General features: G+C 38.4%; 1 protein-coding gene across 8 annotated transcripts in view; it reads right to left on the reverse strand.

Moving 5' to 3' along the window:
* Nucleotides 1-1,846: 1,846 nt before the first annotated feature.
* Nucleotides 1,847-23,142, reverse strand: part of LOC140458400 (protein lin-28 homolog B-like) — a 252,221-nt gene continuing 230,925 nt past the window's right edge. For all 8 annotated transcript variants that reach the window (XM_072552918.1, XM_072552937.1, XM_072552927.1 and 5 more), the window contains one exon: nucleotides 1,847-8,609. In XM_072552918.1, coding sequence (XP_072409019.1) covers nucleotides 8,234-8,609 — 376 coding nt within the window. In that variant the 3' untranslated portion in view covers nucleotides 1,847-8,233. The remainder of the gene's footprint in view (nucleotides 8,610-23,142) is intronic.

The raw sequence follows: 23,142 nt of genomic DNA on the forward strand, positions 1-23,142 counted from the left end.
CATCCGACACCCTTGCAGAGAAGTGATATGGTTCTTTCGCAGTAGGCTGAACTCACATCACCGACACCAAATTACACCCAAGCAGTCAGTCAAAGTTAGTTCATGATACTATATTTGGTAAAAGAATAAACTCAATAATTAAAATAACATAGGTCACAGTCAATGTGCTTTTATTAAACACATAATAGCAGAATGCTGAAAACATGAACTACAAGTAAAATTATTGCTGTTAGATGTGATTGATATACTTGAAAAAAAATCAAGCAAGGAAGAAATAATCAAGGATACAGTGTACTGTTATCCACTTTTAACAATCTTGTTTCCTACAGGAAGGGTCTGTCACCAATATAATCTTTCTGTAGTTTGAGCCTGAAATCCAAATAAGCTGACAGCTTATCTGCTGCAAATCTATATATAATCTTTGCACCTTTACATTTGGCATAAATGCAGGCTGTCTCACCAGATTCCTCAAAGTAAGCAATTCCAAGGAGGCTTGGCTACTAAGTTAAAAGTTAATGGTTAAATGAATTAAAACATGAGTGTGGTGTAATTGATTATGTGAAATGCGAAGGTAGACAAGATGCATATGAGCTTTGTGCAGTTTTGAAGTCGAAACTGACTTCTTAACTATGAAATCCAAAAACCTTTCAAAGGATATTGGGACTTCCTGCACTGACAATGTCCTGATTTATTTAGCATGAGGAAATTGATCTCATTGTACCATTGGATCCAATCACAAAATAGCTGGCCATCCAATTTTATATACATTATGAAGTGATAATCAGTAACTATTCTGAGACTAATAGGAAATGCTCAGGTTTCCATGACTATAAGAATTGTCAACGTAAAATAATATGTTCAGATATTTGACAGTCATATTCCAATTTCAATAGATTGGTTGACATAAGGATTCTGGAGAATGGAAAATATCGAGTGAAAAGGAGTGGGCAGAGGGAAGCAAAGTTGCTCATTGCTCAATGTGACAGCAATGTTGTGTTGTCGGAGATATGACCCAACATGTCACAGAACATTTTACCCTTCACACCTCGTCCCAATGAATGTTAAAGTGATAATGATCGACAGAGTTGCCACATATTTACTTGCACTGGAAAGGGAAGGACTGAGACTGGCCATGGGAAACAGTAACAGAATGAATGTAGGCATAAGATTGAAGTGAACAAGCAAACTACACAGTAATCATACAACTACTTGACACAAAAAGAAAATCAAAGCAAGACTAAACAGTTAGGGAAAGAAGACACTCACCCATTTGAGCTGGGTAGTAGCTGATATCAGGCCTAAACGATACTTTGAAAAGAGTGGGACCAACATCTTTTAAGAAAGGAGATTGAGGCTACTGGGATATTGATTGTCAGGGGCTGGGGAATAACTGTCAGTTGCATGAGAAAGAAACCGGGATGGGTTGGGTTGCGAAGAGAAGGGAAAACTTCTTGAGTTGAACCTTAATTTTCTTTCCTCTTTACAGATGCTGACTAACCTATTGTGCACCATTATTATTCTTTGGTTGTTTGTTTGTTTTAGATTTCTAGTATTTGAATTTCACTGTGACCAACTTTTCAGAAGAATATGACAGTCCACCGACACAAATTCATACCCATACACTGTATATGTATCTTAGTTCTGCCACTTGTTTGTTGTGGATTATTAAATGGAACTGATAATATGAACTTCTCTCAGTGTAGTAAGTTAAAGGTCGAAATATATCTTGATTAATAGCGAACAATATTTCCAAAGCTAATTTAAAACAGAAAATCTAACATTCATTTAATAATGTTTAGTTATGAAAGCAAACAACACTTCAGAAATAAAGGAATGGAATCAGATATTAAATGCCACTTATACTCTTTATTTTTTTAAGTCAAGTAAAATAATTTTCAGGCAGCATAACACCTGTGTTTCACAGAACTAAAAAAAAATCATGTATGAATTAAGTATTGAAAAAGAACTAGGTTAGGCAAAACAAGGCAATTGGTGCTATCATCCAATATTTCGACAGCGATGGTTGACCTCAAAAAAGGTATGAGCCACAGAAATAGTGGTTAAATACCCAAAGCTCTTAAATACCAACAATCAAATAACACGTTGGAATATTGTAAACAATGCATAATGTGAATCAAAGATGGTAGCTAAGGTATTTTAAAAGTATGAAAAGATAATTTAAAGATATTATATAAAGTCAAGATTCAAAAATACAAAAAAATGTAACAGTGTTTACTTTGGTCTTCAGTACACAGAAAAAAAACGTTATAATAATACACGAACAGCCACAATTCGAAATACGGACTAGTTTAGCAGCTGTGCAGTTCACCATAACATTGGCAAATTAACACTGCTCGATGAAAATAATGTGATAAGAGGTAGACCTAGTTTAGTACACAACTGGTAGCTTCAAATTTTTGACTGCCCTCAGAGGCAACATACATTTTAAAGAACCATAGGCTGTCACAACTCAACATGAGGAGGAATCAGTAGTTGTTTTTTTTTGCTTTCTGGACTAGCAAAGAGACACGCATATACATTCAATTCATATTCTATATTCGACGACTGGTTTACTTGAGAGAAATTTTTTTCATCTTTCAAGTGCCCAAGACACATTTTCATAACAGACGGTACAGGGTGTGCAGTCCCACTAAGAACAGATTGACAGTGTTGTTAAGTGAAAAGGAATTGGTGTCTGCACCACAAGAACAGAGATGTTCTGACAGATCTTGAGTGAAAAACATCATTAGTGACGTGTCTGATTAAAAAAAAAACTGCACCTTCTTTTGGTTAGGTTGCTTGAAATAAAAGCCAAATATGAACTTTAAATCTTGTCTGCTCTTTCCACAGCAGCATGATTGAGTCATCCCATTTTTAACAGAATACCTGCACACCCTTAAAAATCAAACTATCAACCATTATCTAAGCACATGACATACACACCTACAAAGAAAGCTCCAATTTCAAGAAAGAATATCTGTGAAATTCGTGCTTAACTACTCATCAATAAATATGCACTTTAGATGACCAAGCCAATCTTGTTGTAGTCTTAAAAGGGCTGTCAAATACATATGTATGCAAAGCGGTTTTTGTCACCATTTGTAAATTAAGCTAATCGATAGAGTTTTTTGTTGGCTTTACATTAGTTATAAAATGCTGGATAACAAATTGCATACACTTCTCAGTTGTTCACTGGATCAATACTGGCCAATCATCAACCTTCTGATGGAATACACCATCAAACAGGTGAATAAAGTTAAAACATCCCAGTCACAGCATCTGCTTTTGCTTGAAAACATAAATGTTTGGGCTTGTGTAAAAATTATCTCAGTCTTTAAAACCGTTTTTTAAAAAAAGTAAATTAATAACCCTATAAATTAATATATGCCTGCAACTGGAATTTGATAGTACCTTTATGCCTGTTACTCAGCGACAGAAAGATTATTCTACTTTATGAATACGAACAAATGATTGACAGCTGATTTCAAGACTAAAGCAACAAAAAGGTAGAAATATACAGAAAAGGGATGAGGTAGCCTTTTGCTGTAAACAGAAAAACAAAATCTGGTCTGTTTTACGATATCAAACATACCATACATCATTGCATGTGCCAACTTCACAACCAAAAAAAAAATGGATTATCATGGGTACATAAGGCATGGGTACAATAAAACAACTCTACCATTATTATTTTTATACAAAAATAACAAAATACAAAAAAGACATCATAAATCTGATTATCAGAAATGTAGGACTATGTAAAGCTCAGAGGTAGATACTAATAATAGCAGTATGTAAATATAGATGTAGATACCAAGCTCAAAAACTATTTGGTTTGTTCAGAGTACTTTCTAGTATGTCTTAATCTGCAAATAAAAATAAACCTACTTGGTATATTCCCTGAGTAAAGTTCTTTGTCCTGAGATACATTTTGGAGTAATAATGATCATAACATCACAATATACAAAAATACAAAACCAATCTTTTGTCTCTCTGATATGTTTGGTCTGTGCTCTTAGAAGTTCAGTGTGGTGCACTAACAGAATCCTGCACTGAAAAGCTTCACAATCTTGTCAACGCTTTTAAAAATGCACCCGCAAAATGTTTGGGTTTCAGGATTGGGTTACTGAAAGTCTGATCTCAGCTCTGAACTTTTCCATTGTAAACAGGGAATGTCCAACTAAGGAAATATTCATGTTTTCTTCATTCAATAAGGTCAAGAAACTTTGGTTTAGCATGTCAAAGTGACTTGCAGCTTGCATTTTCTTCATTGTTTCTTGCCTAATCTTATTTTAATATAAAAAGACATATATATTGTAGATTAAGCAATGCCACTCTGATTTGTCTATACACTTTTAAATAAAGAAATAATCCTTACATTATGTAAGCACACATTTCTCGATAGGTACAACACATTCAATATCGTCATGTTTCAGATTACGGGAAGGCTTGCTGTGTATGACATCAAGACAGCATCGGTACAACCTGCATCTCTTCAATTACAAACACTTTTCTTTATGGGATTCAAGTGTTTCAAATAAACTATCTCATCACATTTAGGCAGTTTATACTTGTCTGTAATATACACACTGAGCAGCAGTATTATTCCTCACACTCAGGATATGGAAACCAACAATCTCTTAACCATGATAAAGAGCCAAAATGTTAGCCACACCTAATTTATGACCCTTGTATTGTCCAGTTAATGCCTACCAGATTCCAATCTGACCAACAAACGTACACTTTGAAGTTTCCTGCAGTATCAGCTTTCACATGAACTGATGCCTCCAGGGTTATTTTTGAAGGGTTTAGCTGAATGATTTTTGTTTTCCCGGAACTTGTACAAACAATCTGCCTATGGAAAATATATAGTCACATAATGGCACATGACCTGACTGCTGTGTAGTTGCCATTCAAAAATCCATTTTGTCTTAAAAGACTTGTTATGGCTCATCTTTCTTCCTATCCCCCCTCTCTAATCTAAGTCCAATTGCAAGCTCAGCTTTGTAAAGTTATCCTCCCAGTTTAATATTTAGTACAGAGATAGTGATTCAAGCCTTCTTTTCAGTGATACAGCCTTGCACTGAGACATATTTATCGCTGTGCAATTTGCAAAGACATTTGAGAGTTCTCAGCAACATTATTTTGAATGCGTGGAAATGCCATCTAAACAGGAGTTCAAAGGAGCAACAGGCATCCCATTCCCATTAACTATAATGAGATGCCAAGGTCAGATTAGTTCCTGACCTCAGGTTGTTGCACATTCTTTCCCTTTTTCCAAAGAAGTACATCTAATGAAATTAGTAGCTTGATTAATAGTGGGAAGTAAAACATGACATTTTAAAATAAACCCTCAGAGCATTCAGCATCAATAAGTAAGGATTGTTAAAGACCACGCATACCCATTTACATTTAACTAAATGACTAAACCTTCCAGGAATTGATGCAGTCATTGTATCAGATGATATATTAGCCTCTGACTTTCTAACTTCGTCAGTCACTGTGAATTGGGATCAGTGATTCAGAGTGAGCTTTCCCCCACTTTATTTCACAAATTGTGCCAAGAAGTGATGTATTTTTATTTGTTTAATATTGCTAATGCATAAAAAGGCCAAAGAAATAGCTGGCCTGTCCTACATCATGGCCATGCCTATAGCTGCGAAATCTTGGACCAGTAAGTACCTACTGGAAGGCATCATTTCAAAGTGTCGACAAAGGGCAACTCATACAGTTTTATAAATCAGAGGGGTAGGGAATACACTAAATTGTCTGTCAGTTAGTAGCTCAGGTATATAAAAACGCTATGACTGGATCAAATGAATCACAGACCTAGTACAATATTACACAAACTAGTGTTCAAGAGGGGAAACATGCACTGAAATGGGGTACCAATCAAGGTCACCTGAGAATGTAAGTTGGAGTGGAATTCTTATTTATATAAGTGTTCAGAAAGAATAATGGCTCTACCTTATGGTGTTTGTTGGGACTACAGCAATGATCTCAGCCAGCATACTTTGGAATTCTTGCCCTAAAATTCATTGCTGAGTCATTTACTTCCTACTTATCCTTTTGACAGTGCTTTTCTTATCTATGTAACAACCAGTTCAGGTATCTGCTAACTTCAGTGGGAAGCTCCTTGGAGGTATTTATTTTATTGAATGTCCTCGAAAGTCACGAACTGTTTAACTTTGGGAAAGATGAACGTTCTACTTGTGAGTCTGTGGAAAAAGCAAGGGAATAAGACAAATTGGATACATAGCACTTTCGATGTTAAAGTAAAGATGAACCAACTAACCTTCATCTGACTACAAGCTTCTACAACTGGAAATTCTCTTTGACGTTGCTGGTTTGACCAATCCCTGTTGACACTTTTCATGAAACAGCATTAATTTGTATTTATTTAGATACTTGGCTTCTTCAAATCAAATATAAATGTGGTTAGAATAGAAAATGAATAAGCCAATTAAGATAACTCTATGAAGGAACTTAAAATAAAATACAATATATTCACTCTGAATATATTGTATTGTCTACAAGATCATCTAAGGCATGATAGGGTATGATACCAACTTACCAGTGTGCTTTCAAGAAACATCCTCTCAAACGGACATTTTTTGGATAACCAGCTGTATGTTCTAGGATATTTGAAAAGGGCCCCTCCCAAAATTCCTCATTGTCTCTGGGGTAGTGTTTTTACCCATTTGAAGTCAATTGGCAAAACACCCAACACTCATGTCTTGTGAAATTTCCCGTACAAAAATCCATAGCTTGTAAGAACAGAACCATTTCTGTGCTTCTTCTCCTTTAAAATCGAATGTGTGTATTTCCTTATAAGTTCCCTTGGTAATCTACCTGCAGGTCACCATGATGTCTTAACTTACATTGTAAATAACTTTCATATCAGCAACTGCCTAACTCTGAAAGGTTGTTTTGCTGAAATGCTGTACTACTCATTTATATGACCTATTTTAAATTCTCAATAGATGCGCAAGTTCCAAAACCAGTCCTGAAAGGATTAAAAATGACTAAACTGTCAAGAAGGATGTACAATTTTTCTGCACTGCAGAGTGGGGTATGTAATTTCATATCAAAGACAAGAGCATATCAAAGTGCAGCCCATCCCAAAGACTTCAATATGAATTTTACTACATGGGTGCATGGTATTAGAAAATGAAGTAACACATTACATTCAGGTTATTTTTTTAAACTGCAAACTCTATCTTTGCTTTACCTGTCAAAGATCCAATCAAGAGTCAACTTTTTGCAGGTTGGCCCAAAGACATTTCGTGGAATCGGCAAATTACTGATACTAGAATGTGTTTATATACACATACAAATATATTGCATATTATATATGTATATCATACACATCAACTGCTGCTTAGGTGTTTACTGCAGAACATTAGCAGAAATGGCATGACATTCAAATCTTCTGCACACTTTTTACTCTTTTGTATGTAAATCTATATATCTGTGCACATATATATATAGATATATATATTTATATATCTATAGATATTGATGAATGAATACTACAGTGTTCACAGGTTTGAGTTTAAGACACAATTAACAAAAACAACCAAAAAAGCACTTGCAACACAAACACATTCACATTATCTGAAGCTTCAATTCCCATTATGTTAATATTCATGGTAGTGGCTAGTATCTCAACGTTGAATATTGCCAACAGAAGAAAGACACTGCCATGCTTTATTAATTATATGTGTATTGATTTCTGGTACCTCTGCTCTGGTAGCATCCATGTGTTGATTTCCTTTGGTTTACCACTTTGCTTAAACAGCAATGCTTCAGCTGCCCACTGAATGGAACGGAGCCTCTGAAAGGTATTCTTGGGTTGACTGTAGTGTTGTGTATTGCTTTGCAATTCCAGGAGGATACCAAAGAGACTGTGAACAGTATTTGTTATAAAAGATAAGAAAAGCCAAGGGAATTAAACACAGTAAATTGATACTGAAACACATATGCCACTGGAGTTTCTGCATACCAAGTTAAAAGTGGAGCACAGTGGATGTGCATGAACTTAATCCAGTAATCATTCTTTCCATGGAGTGAATTGACCAGTTCAAAGTTTGTTGATTCACCAAGTCTTTCTTTTTCCTCAAAAAGGGAGCTGCAGTATGTGTATTTACTTCCCCTGTACTTTTGCAAGTATGAGGTAGTTTGGGATCCTATTTTTCTAAAAAAAACCTCAAAAGCGATCACACAACTTGTTTTATGTTTTTTTCCGTTTCTGAATGGAAGGCCCTTTCCTGCTCGATTCTTCAGGTGATGCAGACAACTTGCTTGAAGAAGCCTCATGAGGTGACTTACCAGAGTGCTCAGTCTCTGGTTTTCCCTCCTGATAGTGAGGCAAAGCTGGGTAGCCTTGGACCCCTCCTGTTTCTCTAGGGAAAGCAGCATACGCAGAAGTGGAAGGTTGAGGATCTGCTTCGTATCTTCCCTGAGAAATGAGGGGCTGTGTTGGAACAGTTTTGAGGGGGCAGTTAGCTACCATGTGCATGATGCTCTGGCAATAATGGCACTTTTTTGGCTGAGGAGGTAGATTACATTCCTTAGCGTGATGATCAAGGCCACCACAGTTGTAGCATCTGCATTGAAATAAAAGGAGAGATATTATAATCTCTTGTATTTCATTGTTTCTACATTGTGAGCATGACAGCACTTGAACAACAAAATGGAAAATAGATATTTAACTTACACTGTAATAACAACTACAAGTTTTATATGACTAAACCAAAATTAGAAACTCAGCAGATTATAACTTCTATAAGTACTGTAATTATGTAATTGGCAACTTACGTTATGATAAAATTCACATAGTCACAACATACATCAGTTCATTCACTCATTTCAAAAGAGAATACTCAGTTCACAATTGTAAGATATATGGTAGAATGTGGATAAGAAGGGATTCAGTTAGCCCAGTTTACTAGAGATTAGTGTGATGTATAGTAAAGCCAAGTGCACAGTTTCAGTCCCTGCACTGGGTGAGGTGGTTCCTCACCTTACCTCATGCTTGTGGAGTCGTTCCCTTCAAGTTATACATAACTGATTTTACTTGTAATGGAAAGAGATGGTCCGTTGTGGACTATGACTCCTTACATAGTGGTAGAGCACAAGCACCTATGAGGAAATCCTTATAGAGCTGCCACTTTCAGAGCTTCCCAGATATTCAAATTGAAAATCAACCGTGACTAAAGCCAACACCATACACTCCCTAGGTGAAAGGCCAAAATATTACCCATTTTCTTCCACAGTGTCCATTTCTTTACTGTTTTTGCAGTTCTCATAGTTCACAGATTTATTTTCAACAGTGGTACCTCAATTCAACAATGGCAGGGTCACATTTTGCCAGTGTGGTTTGTGAGTTTGAAACTTTTGTTTGATTCATCACAATATCTTCAGAGGACAAACGTCAACCAGGTAAAATATCTTTATTTGCAAATAAAGATTCATAGTTTTCATAGTATCTGATTTATGTGTTTTGATGTTCTCTGACAACCAGTTAGCTTCAATTTAAACTTCTAAATAATGATGGTTACAGCTAATTTTTAAATGGGCATAATACAAATTCAAGTAAAGTTACAGTCACTTGATGAATTTGGCAAGATTTCCGATGAATATAACAGTTATGGGTTATGGAATAGTCAATCTACAAATAAAGAGCTACTTAAGTCAAGGAGACTAATTCTAGTGGGATGTAAATACAGGTACATTTTTGATGAGATGCACAACTTGCAAAACTAACCACAACCATGTATTTGCAAATAAAATTATAATCTTAACATTTGAACCATAAAACGTAAATTAAGATTTTTCGCAACTTAAATCATGTGAGCATGAGCATGACTCAACAATTTACACTTACATTGAGTCTTTCACATCATAAAATATTCCAAGATATTTTGTAAGGATTTAAATGGCCACTGAATGAGCCACAACAGTGGATGTTTATCGGAGAGGTTCAGTTTTGAAGATAATTTTGAGGTGGGTGAGACTTGGCAAATTTGATGAGGGGTAAGGAGGCACAAGTAAAGGTGTGTTTTATAACAGATCAGAGGCTGGATACTGAAATATAAGATTATAAAATACTGCAGCATTGATGTTCTTGGTGAAAGAAATAAAGTAAGCAGCTGAAAGTGAACAACTATGTTGGGGATAAATTACAGATTGAAGAGTTGCGACCACACACTTAATCACACTGTTTCTGTTCTGTGTCATTGGCTGATGTCAATTGGTGCAGTCATCCAAATACCATACACATATGTGAGCAGAACAGTAATACTGTGAACCTGAAGAGTGCCCTTTGAACATATAGATTAGGAGCAGCAAATGGACTATTCATCCTTTCTAACTGGCTCTGGCATTCAATAAGATCATAGCTGAGCTGATTGTGTCCTTAACTCCTCAAGTCCACCTACCTCAGATAACACTTGCATCATTTGTTAGTCATAAGCCATCGATTTCTGCCCTTAAATAATTGAAAGATCATGCCTTCACTGCTCTCTGTGGAAGAGAATTCCAAAATCAACCCTCTGAGAAAATAAATCCACCTCATCTCCATTTTGAATGTGAAACAGTCCTTTAGCTCTGGTCTCTCCTCAACAGCAAACTTCCTTTCAGCATCCACCCTTGTCAAGTTCTCCCATTATCTTAAATGTAGAAATAAACCCACCCCTAATTCTATGCAACTCAAATGGACACAGAAACCAGCCTACCCAAGCTTTCCTTATCAGAGAACCCAAAACCCTAAATCTCAGTTGAGAGAAACTTCTCTGAATTGAATCATTTACATCTTTTCTTTACGATTCCATTCACCTTACAGTAAATGACAACAGGTCATTGCACTTCTAACTACTTTCTGTGCCTGCACATTAACATTTAGATTGAAACTATTTGGATCTCATCTGGAAGTATATTGTCATTCCTTCTCTCCCTGCCTGGCAGCATTGTGGGTCTACCTACACCACATGAATCAAAGTGATTCAAGAAGGCAGCTCTTCTCCAAGACAACTAGGCCCAGGCAATAATTCTGACCTTGCCAGCCACGCCCACATCCTGAGAAAGAATAAGGATACATATCATGCACCAATATGATGAAACCCTGCCATACCTCAGAAATTTACAACCTCGCCTCAGTTAAATAATACTGATTTTTCTTTATTCTTCCTGCCAATGGAAAACTATTCACATTCTCCCACATTATACCTCACCTGCTAGATTCTTGACCAAGCACTTCACCATGTAATATCCCTTTAGACATCTTATTTTTGCTTTACCATGCACTTTTCTACCGGTTTGTATTATCAGCAAATATAGCAACAGTATAATTAGTTGTTGTGGTTCTCTTCGCCGAGCTGGGAATTTGTGTTGCAGACGTTTCGTCCCCTGTCTAGGTGACATCCTCAGTGCTTGGAAGCCTCCTGTGAAGCGCTTCTGTGCTGTTTCCACTGGCATTTATAGTGGCCACTATAAATGCCGGAAGAAACAGCACAGAAACTCTTCACAGGAGGCTCCCAAGCACTGAGGATGTCACCTAGACAGGGGACGAAATGTTTGCAAGACAAATTCCCAGCTCGGCGAACAGAACCACAACAACGAGCACCCGAGCTACAAATCTTCTCCCAAACTTTGAGTAGAATTAGTTCCTTCCTCTAGGTCATCAATATATTGTATATGGTTGAGACCTCAACATTGATCCCAATGGCACTCTACTAGTTACATTTTGGCAACTGAAAATGACCCACATATGCTCACCCTCCTCTTCCAAAGCAGCCAAACAATCTTAATACGACAATCTTTGAAACTGCAGCCACATAGGATGGAACACTAAAAAAAAATGCTGCAAAAGAATGAGAAACAAGGGGCAGAATCCTCGCATTTTCAGTTCAAGAGTTTTGTTGAGTGAGGTTTGTGGCACTGTCTCTGTTACAGCTCACAGTGACTTTCCTCAGACAATCCTCAGCTCTTTACATTATTCATTATGTAACTGGGCTCTTGGGTGGCCTTCTCGGGCAAATGTGTGGCAGGAGAGGTAGAAGGGCTTGCCATTGCCAGGACCTTCTGGTGTTCAGGCCCCTGGCAGCAGGTTTAAAGAACAAGTGCCTGCCACTTTAGACGCTGCAGTTCAGGTCAGAGCAGTGGCCTGGGTGAAAGTGGATGCCCAGCAGTGCAGCAGGAAGGCCAGTGATCTTCTGCACTCTGCAAGGGTAAGCACCACCACCTTCTCTCTGCCACTTCATGCTCTCAGAGCCACCACTGAGTCCAACTCTGCGACCACACACACCCTTCACCAAGGCTCATGGATGACATCTCATCGACTGCCAGTTCAGCCATATAATAAAAGTGACATAAGAGCGACAGAGCTTGAATTACATTCCTGCTGTTTTATCCACGAGAAACACCTAACTTTCAATTTTGAAGGAAACGCGCTCACTCTGAAAACAGTAACACCCAAGAAATTTTTTTTTAATACTGAGGAAAAACTAACAGAAAATACCTTGTCAACATAAAAGCAACATTTCTGTGCCAACCATTCAAAAAGGGGATTTTTAAAAAAAAAAATTTGTGTGCAGTTTTTAAGATACAACAAAATGGCTAAAGAAGCCTCATTGACTTTTGAGCAGCCACCCAACAAATAACCACAATGAGGCCAGAGCCAGAGACCTTCAGCACCACCTTTATCGCTGAGGAGGAAGACACGGAACCCTCACAGGACACGGTGGGAAGGCTTTCAGCTGCACCCTGCACCAATTCAGAGACTTCAACCTCCGTGAGTACTCTGTCTGGATGAGACTCAGGGGAACATTTTGGTGAATACAACACTGACATGTCTTTGCAGTTGGTTGAGGAAGGAATGCCTTAAGTTGGTGGCACTTAAGAAGGGAGTTGGAAACCAGGCACTTGCTGAGTCTCTATCAGATGACAATCCCATGATCTCCCCCACCAGTGACTGCACTGAAGAAACAGATAGGCAGCTTTGTCTGAGACCTTCAGTCAACTGGATCAAAGGATGGAGGATTGCCATCAGTACCCTGCCGGCTCCAATATGTTTGCATATGAACAGGTTGGTGACTTCCCAGGAAGAGGCAGACCCACTGCACTCACTGTTTTCAGGTCATGCACACCACCCTGTCCTCCATTGCTGTGGCCGTTGGTGCTCAGTGTCAATGACAGGCCAAGAGAGAGTTGAGAGATCTCAATCTCACTCAAAGTGCTCCTTCCTCTAAGAGTGACACGGTGGTGCTGGCAGGTACTAACAAGGAGGAGGATCCACATGCACACAATCCCTAGGAGCTTCCTGTCAGGATGCTCCCAGAGGTGCTTGGTGCAGTTCATACACCCTCTCTCCCTCACAGTACAGTGTGTAGCTATTCTCACCAGGCCAAAGTCCTGCCTCTCGCAGGTTCAAAACTGCCCTAGGGATCACATAAACATTTCAGGGAAACTTAGCAGTTAACACATACGCTCTACAAGCATTGCTGTGTGTCTGATGATGGAAGGACTGTAAAACAATTCCTCAAGGTACTTCTTAACCTTCTGACTATCGTGAGAGACTTCACTGCATGGGTGTCTGATATGATCTCCCAATGTAAGCTTTAAAGAGCTGCCCTGTTTCACTGACTGCTGCTTTTTCCCTAACCATCAACGGGACATGTAATGTGGAGACATCAAGCGTATTATTAGATGGAAGGGTTCTTGTGGTGCAGTGGTAGTGTCTCTGTCTCTGGATCAGAAAGCCTGGGTTCAAATTCTCCTTGCTCCAGCAGTAGGTCATAACATGTCTGAGCAGGTTGGTTAAGAAATATCTTAGGGGGTTCTTATGTGGGAGCGGCAATGTCCTTTCCTTTGAGCCAGGAGACATGGCTTCGTCTCACCCAGTCCAGCAGTGTGTAATAACACCTTTGCAGAGATTGATTGGAAAATATCCATAATCAGATGGACAATGAGTTATTTTTTCAGCAGTACTGAAGGTCATGGATTGTGAACATTTGCACACGTGGTCTGCCTCCCAGATAACTAACAGAAAGTTACAAAATGAAAGACAGTCCTCACTGATCCTGGAGGCAGTTTTCCACAAGGCTATTTCTGGCTTCTCAGACATGATAAAGCATTGTTCTGTCATGCTGTCTTGGACAGTCCTCCCGACAGTGTCCTGATCCTTACCCTTATCCCCATCCTCAGAAGATTGCTGTGAATCCCCTATGACCTGCTGTCTCAGACATACTGATTTAAAAACCATGGCTTCAAAAAGATTGACAAGAAACTATTAAATCCTCTCAAACATGAATCAAACTCAAGATACCAGTAGTTTAATCACAGTGCTAAGTGGTAATGTGAAGCATACAGAGGCCGGCAGCCTCCAAGTAAGTGCAATGTGAGAGAGCACTCATGAAGCAAGTTGAGAGCTAGAAGATGGATCTTGTGTAGATGCAGTAGATGCACGCGTCTCTCCACATTCAAGGTAACTGGGCAGAAGCATGCAAGTTGTACAGATCCCTGAGCTGTAAAGCAAAGGAGTGCGAGAGTTGGTCCCAGCGCAGGCATGATGGTGTAGTGAAGCTGGTGGCCATGGAGCATGTAGGGCTATTGTGGTGAACAGTTATATGATTTCTGGAGAGACATTTGGAGTGCTGCATCCACCAGGCCTTGGCCCTGGTTTAAATGCTGGAATTTGCACCGTCTAGTTTCTTAGGAAAGGAAAATTGGAATTGGCATATAAATAAGGTGAGCCAGGGCTTTAGCACCATGCAGATGCATGGAAATAAAATGCTTTTGTTTCTCTTATCTTTTAATTAGCCTTCATCGAAGTGACAGAAATGTACTAAAATATTTTAGTTACCACTAGATGGCACTGAAGCCTATGAGAAATATGACAGTGGTCCCTTTAACTGAAATGGTTGAAATGCATATAACATATAAAGTCCACACTGGATTAGAGTGAAATTCAAGCCAAATTATGTATTAAACAGAGCTAAAACTATGTTATTTCTGTCACTTTGATGAAGGCTAATTAAAAGATAAGAGGAACAAAAGCTACAAATCCTAATATTTGTTCATATATTCACCAGGTTCAAAGTAATGTTCTTGAAAAAAAATGCTCTGTTCTTTCAAAGAATGGAATTGCTGAACACATTCACAAGAGGCTGCCAATGTACTTTTATCAAAAGGACATCAAAGTTGGTTCACCGGAAGAAACAACATTACACTCTACAAGAGCTATTTGAAACTAACTCAATACAAATCTCAAAAGATTCAACTCTTTTGGACTATTGGTGAAGCTAACCTCCTTTCCCTATGTTAAAGCTCATTGTACATCCCATGGCTTAAATCAAGTCTCATTTCTGTGCATTCACTTGATGCTATCCTTTTCAATTAATGTCTATCCCTAAGACCTTAAAACAAGCTGCTACCTAACTCATCGTTATGATTGAACATGGGTTCCTTAAACTCATGGCTTCAAATGCCTTGTAGGATGTCTTCCTGTCTGATATCTCCACAGTCTTCTGTTCCAAGAGATTCTCTCTAAGCAAGTCAGGACTTCTCATTAGTCTTGCCTTGCCCTGACTATTTTGATGACTGATAATAGCAGCACTTCGGCTGATATTGATTTCTTCTCTTTGATTGAGCCTGTTTTTGACACCCCACACTCCAACATACCACACCCTGGATTCTAAAACTCAAATCAGCAAACACATAACCCGTTACATTACTATACCCCCACTACTCCAGAATAAGCTCCTTTTGTGAGCTTACATAACAGGAAGAAGATTGGGAAAGCAATATCAGAGAACAGAAACCTATGAAGTAAATCTAGAATTGTTTGTTGCCTCTCTGATACCTGAGTCAAGGATATCATGAAGGAAGCCTAAGGTGGGAGGATGAACAGGTAAAGATCTAGTTTGGGTGCAGTCAAGGTATGTTCATATCAGGGGGGGAAAGAGCAAGAAAATCCAGATTTCGTTGGATAACAGAAGAGATTAAAAATATGATGACGCAAAACAAATGCACATGACAAATAATGTGGATATTAACATAATTACTGTTTATATCTATCACATGCTTTTTTAAAGTCTTTGAATGCCACATCAACCACATTATCATTAACAACTCTCTTCCTCTGTTACAATACAAAAAACTCAAACATGCTGGCTAAGTATGACTTGTCCAATCCATTCTGGCTTTCCTGAATGAATCCACAATTATCCAAGTAACTCTTCATTTTATACTGAACTATTTCTGTTTTCTTCCTAGCACTGCTGTTATCAGACTAGTTTGTAGTTCATAGAATCAATATTATTTGTTGTATGCATATTTTCTGCTTCATCTTATTCTCTATCTCAGTCATCCAGGGAGCATTAGCTTCATTTGACCTTTCCCCTCGTTTGCTGGTGATATCCTTGATCTGGCATCAGGGAGGCAACAAATAATTCTTCATTTTCCTCACAGATTTCTGCTCTACTATCAAATACTTTATCACTATTGTTTTGTCAATCTTCCTCCTGTTACAAAAGTGCTTGGCTCAGCTACAGAATTTCCTTCAATGGAAATGTGAAGGGTCAGCTCCCTCTTACTCATTTTTGTGAATCTAAATCTCAATAACACTTTATAGACCTTTACCTCTAAATCTAGAATGCTGCTGGTTTCCTAAATGCAGGTTGGAATTGTGGGTGCAATGTAATAGAAAGTGGACAACAAAAATGAAACCATTGAATTATGCACGAACTTAACATCATAATGTTAAAAACCACACAAAGCAATACTGTGCATCCAGAACCATTGTAGCATTACAATTCTAAGCAAACCTATTTGAAGATCTGAGGATTGAAAGTGTGCAAATGATATGGGGAGAAACTAAACTCACTATACTCTTCTTCAGAAGCTGAATCAGAAACCAGTCAAACTGTGGAGGTACATTTTGTATTTGATTATAATTGTGATTCAGCTTAAGCTCTGCAACATAAATATTGACACTTGGCAACAATTAATACATTTCCATTACACCCCATCTTTGAATCTCATTAAAATGTAATGTTGGTTTTACATACTGAAAAGAGCATTGAAGGTCAAAATCTCAAACAACAATTTAAACTTTTCTACTTTATGAAAGTGGACGTTAGGTATGTGTATCTCACTCTCATGCTGCCTGCCTTACTCCTAGCGTGGCATATTTAGTTAACACTTCAATAAGACACACTCATAAAATGAACAGGTTGTAATGTTTTTAACCTTAACAGTCATTGAGTTGCAAAAACAAAAGGTATATTCACTTCAGTGGGACTCAGTTAGGAGATTGTAAAAATCCACTGATGACTGTCAAATGCCATTACTTCTTTTGAAGTTTTAATTATTTAAAAGTAAAATTATAACTAGATTATACCATAAGGACATGAAAAACATTATATAAATATGAATTGTAAGAGTATTGACACATTATAAGAAAGAAAAGTTGTCTTTGGACTGCTTTTGTGTATCTCCCCAGAGGCAGGTTCAGAACAGTAATGACGTATAACTGGAAGATGCTTGCCTGTCTATATTTACAAAATCGTGTTATAGTCATAGAGCAACAGAGTACATGAAAGAAGGTGGGGGGGGGGGGGGGGGAATGTTTTCAGATAAATATTTTTTCTGTGTAGCAAATTTATGTAGGCAGCTTGCATTGTATACAGGCACAAAGATTTGTAATGGAAACCTTCTAAAGGTCTAAAATGGGAACAGAATTAAGTGTTTTGTTGACTCTGGTAACAATAATTCACAGCACCCTGACCTAATTACTCTTGGAGACTATATATACAGTATTAACTGAATATAAAAAAATTGTTCAGACCAATACGGTAACAATAATTTTTATGCTCTTCAAAACTGCCTCCAACACCTCTTCACTGAATTCCAAAATATATCCTTTCCTCCCTCATTAGTTTATTTAACTGTCAACCATCTACATTATTTACCACAACCACTCGTTGTGAGAGTGAGCTCCATGTTCTAAGCTTGATCTGAGCTAAAAGGCTTTCTCCCAAGGTCTCCACTGGATTTATTAGTCACTACATTATGTTTATGGCCCCTTGTTTTGGCCTCTCCTGAAAGTGTACACATTTTTTCTTTGTCTACTTATCAAACTCTATGATAACCTTGTCCTCCTATGCAACACCACAGGAATTAAGTAGTTTATTGTTAAAAGTCAGTGCATTCTTGGACTTTCTATCCAAAGCATCAGGACTTCTGGTCACACTCCGATGTCAAGTTTTAACTTTGAAAAGGTCAATGAAAATATTTTGAATGCAGCCATTGCTGCAATGATGTAGTGGCAGTCACTGGCCAATAGGTGGAGGTGTGCAGTGAGTTTCTGAAGTTTCTCTCAAAATTGCAATGTTAGCTTTGCTTCAATTGCATCCGACTCACAAGGTTCGAAATTCAGGTCCCACGCCAGGGCTCAAGCACCAAAGTCCATTCAAGTGCCAGACTGCAGGAGTGCTGCACTGCTGGAGGGACTAATTCTCAGTTGAACTTTTTAAAAAGCCGCATCAGCCCTTGCAGTTGGATGTAAAATACCTCATGGTAATGGAATTATCTGGTCATTGTGACGTTGTTGTATATAGGAGCTTGCAAATTGCCACTTTTACAATATTATAACAAGAACAATTTTTCAAAAGAGCAGCTCAAGATGTCCAGTGGACACAAACAACACTAAAATAAGTCTGTGTCTTTCTTTCTAATAATATATATTATAATAGTATTGTCTAGCATTGAAATGTCTGAGGGCATCAAAGCACACGTAGAGTGTTTGTAAGTAACTAGTTAAGCTCATAGATGAGGTGCACCATAAGCACAAAGTGAACTAATGCTGTGCAAGTAACAGCAACAATTCAATGTTCGTGTGCTCTAATTCTTCCACAAGAAAAAGTACCCAAATTCAATGGAAATGTCATTTTTTGTTCAGGTCTGAACAATTAACAGTGGTCAGAGCCACATCAGTAGCAAACATAAATCACACAAATTGGAAAAATTACACTACAGAGGGTAGAAATTATTTTTATCATGGAATCATAGAATCCCTACGGTGTGGAGACAGGCCCTTCAGCCCAACATGTCCACACCAGCCTCCCAAAGAGCAAACCACCCAGACCTTTAACCCTTGACCAATGCACCTCATCAAAACATTCCTGGACTATAGGAGGAAACCGGAGCACCCAGAGGAAACCCACGCAGACACGGGGAGACTGTGCAAACTCCACACAGACAATTGCGCGAGGCTGGAAACGAACTCGGGTCCCTGGCGCTGTGAGGCAGCAGTGCTAACCACTGGAAATGGAAGAGTTGATGGAAAAAGTAACTCAGCATTAACAGGGCTACAAAAAATCTTATATTTAGAAAGAAAGCAAATATATGGAAAAGGAGAAAAATATTAAAACTTGGATCAATTAGGATCAGTGCACAATACTCAGCTATTTATTACAGGAACTGACCAACAAGTGTGTAAAACTAAAAGGGCATCGTGATTACTCTCATGAAGAATTGCACTGTTTTGGATGGTTTTCATTAACAAAAAGGGATGAGTGGGTATTCCTAATATGTTGCTGACAGTGAATTGGGCACATTTTGACAAAATGGTGAAGAATGTGAAGTCATGGGAGGTATTCATTTTTGAGTTAATAACTGAAGAATAACTGCTTTTTAATTTATTAAAATAGATTGGTTTATTGTATTGTAATCTGTATTTCTAATGTTCCCCTTGATTGCAGTGGAGGTCTGCTATGGTAAATTTTGATCCAATGTTTGCTGAAATGATTGAGTTTGTGTTAGTGTGTTTGGAAACAAATGTTGTGATCATTCTCACAAACTTCAAAGGCATTCCAACAAATGTCAATCTACCACTCGTAACATCAAGATTAATTAGAATTTGTATATCATCAAAATGTATGCCAATATACGCAATATAAAAAAACTTAAATTAGTTCACAAGTTATTAATCTCAAAATTATTAATGTGACATATTAGAAATGCTTAATTAATTAAGCATGTAAATGGATCAACACTTCAGATTTATAAATGACATGCTGAACTATTACCAAGTTGTTTTGTTCCATAATGAGTATCTTGTTAGCAATTCATCAGGAATGATCTTGATGCTAAAATGCATGTGAAGACATGAAGTGCCCTCAGAATTTTTACAGGAGATCAAAATAAGATATCCCAGATTGACGTGCCAATGACTTGGGGTTCAATTTTCACAGGGCTTTTAATTGCCATGTTATGCAAAACTAATGAAAATGCCAGAAGAACAGCCACTAATCTGGAATGTAGCTGCTCTTCCATTAAATTTGTGTGAGATGATTAGGAGATTATTCTGATGAAAATTAGCGCAAAGCCACTGAGAATGAAGGGAAGAGCACACAGGTGTTTTTTCTGTCAGAGGTTCACAGATTTGACTCACGCCTGGAAATGCGATAGAAAGAGTTGTTAGCACCGGTTCATCAGAAGCTCCAGCAAGTACCATACTGCAGGAGTGCTGCACTGCTAGAGATGAGATCCCTCTTCCAGATGGTAAAATCCCTTATCATAACAGGATTGTTTGGTCATTATAAATTGCTTTAGGGCAGGAAATTGAGAAAAGCCCAAAGGAACTTTGCTGCACAAAATTGGTTGACTAGGATATCGGATAAATAGCACTGAAACACTAATTAAGCTCGATCAGTCATTCTGTTCCAGAAACTTCTAGATGCTTCAGTGATACCCTCAAGGCCTCACTTGGGAAGCGTGACCTTCCCACAGACAACCAGGAATCACTGCCCCAAGACCATCCAAAGTGGAGGAGGAGTATCTGGGTTGGTGTTGAACCCTCGAGACTTACTGTCGGGGAAAAAGCAGAAGCTGGGTGAAAACAGTGTAAGGAGCGCACTGCCACACCAACGCTCCACCCAGTCCTTGTTGCGGCCACCTTCTGCCCCAAGTGTAACAGAGCCTGGGGTAGCCATATCAGTCTGTACAGCTACATATGGACTCACCCTGAGAGTGGAAGAGAGTCATCCTCGTCTGTGATGGACCGCTGATGACGATGAGGAGACACTCAGTGCTTAGCTCTTCTAAATATAACTCATTGCCAAAGATCAATTTGAATGCAAAACTTTACAGTAACAGCAGACATCACTCTTTTGAGGAATAGACATTCCAATCTTGGCAGAAGACACATGGAACCCTTGGCGAAATGGCCGAGGCTGTGTTTGCCAACATTCTGCTATTTTTATGGATCTTGTCTGTTGAAAGCAGACCAGGGTGAGTGCCGATGTGGAAATATCTCCACTGGACAAAAGAAACATTCAGTGGGAGTGCAAAAGGTGCAGCTTCATATTTTCAAATTTCCAAAGCAACGAGCTCCAAATTCAAATTCTATTTACTGTACTGACTAATTACATTTGTGACAATTTAGCACTTTGAAACACCAGGGAGTCATCTCATAGAGAAATGCATCAAAGCACTAATAAGGTTATCGAGTCAAGGAGGAGGTAGGGCAAAATAGCCGTCAGCTAATGTGAAAGAAACCAAAGGATAACAGCCTTCAGCAAAATCTGGCTTTTTGCCTTTTAAGCAAAATAAATGTAGTTTAAGGAAGATTTTTCTCCAACACACAACTGTTCCTTGTCCTTTACCTAAAGGCTCTTACTTGAGGAAGTTTCCAGTGCAAGCACCACTCTTTCCGTGAAATTGTCCAGGTAGCCATTCTTGACATATGTGCCTAGTCAAGAAGCAGTAGCAGAATATTCAAGACCGGCAGTGATTTAATTGAGCTTCCTAGAATATAGGAGACATCAGTTTTTATTGCTCATCCCTACTTACCTGAGGATATTTAAAGTTATAAAGAGTCCATTCACTTTCGAAGCATAAATTAATTTTCATGGCAGCGTAAGAAGTGTATCAGATGGAATTTGTTCGCTACACTGTTGCTCAAAACATTGCCACCCTTCTTTAACTGAATTAGTATTCTTAAAGACAGGAAATGAGGAATATATCAGATTAGTTTTGTCACTGGGAACAATAACCAAGAAATTTGACTGGTGCCATAGTTGCTCATTGAATGAGTTTACATGTGCTAGTGGTGCCAGCTGGAGGCATGAGCCAAGTCTGCCTTTAGGGCCTCACACACAATGCCTTAGAGGCAGTAAGCAGAAGGAGGTGGAAGGATTGAATTTTTTGTGGGTTTAGGTGTACTACTGCTTTTCTTGGGCATCAAAAATAAACACTTTAAATTTCTTGAACAGCTGCTCCCAGGGAACTTCTCTAAAGACTATTGACTAAATCAGCTAATGCTTGCTACACACAAGGGCCAACTCCCAGGGAGTAGAGGAATATAAATCATGTACAGGCAGATGGAATTACATTAGAATAGCATCATGGTCAGCACAGACACGGTGGGCTGAAGGGGCCATTCTGGAGCTGAACTTTACATTTGTGCTTCTGCCGCCTTTAATTTGTAGTTTAAGGAAACTAACATCTGTTTCAGTAAGTGCTCTGGATGTCAAAAGATCACCTGAGCCATTACACTGTCCTGTGTATCTCTGGTGCATTAAATTGTGAGGGGCAAAATTTGAAAATCTCACATAGATTTTGCAGCAGAGTAACGCTAGTATAACATCACCAGGAGAACAAATCAAGAACTTGTCCAAAGATGTGAAAATTTGATTCAAGTTTTATATTTAAATCTTTCCCTTATGGTTATATTTTGTGGAAAAGCTTTGCAGCACTATGCTGTATCTTCTGAAAAGGCAGGTAGCAGATGAGTCCTATGATTGCATTGATTGTTAAAGATCCAGACAGACAACTTTTTCACCTCAGCTATGTCGACTGTTCTGCCAACTGCACCTGCTTTTCATTTCTAACCTTCATTGGTTGCCTGTCTTCTACTAACCATACTACCACACATCTTGCTTTTACATCGAAAAGCTGACATATTACATCTTGGAGCAAACGATTCGGGTCAGGACTGTACTGCCTGACAGTGTCCATGGGGTTAGGGTCAATTGAGGCATTCAATGTACCATGAGATGATTATCTAAATTGGTATGGGAATAGGGCAGGAAAATGGCACTAAGTCATAACACATTTTCCGAGATTTGACGGGCCAAA

This window comes from Chiloscyllium punctatum, chromosome 3, assembly GCF_047496795.1.
Source record: "Chiloscyllium punctatum isolate Juve2018m chromosome 3, sChiPun1.3, whole genome shotgun sequence".
Lineage (NCBI taxonomy): Eukaryota > Metazoa > Chordata > Chondrichthyes > Orectolobiformes > Hemiscylliidae > Chiloscyllium > Chiloscyllium punctatum.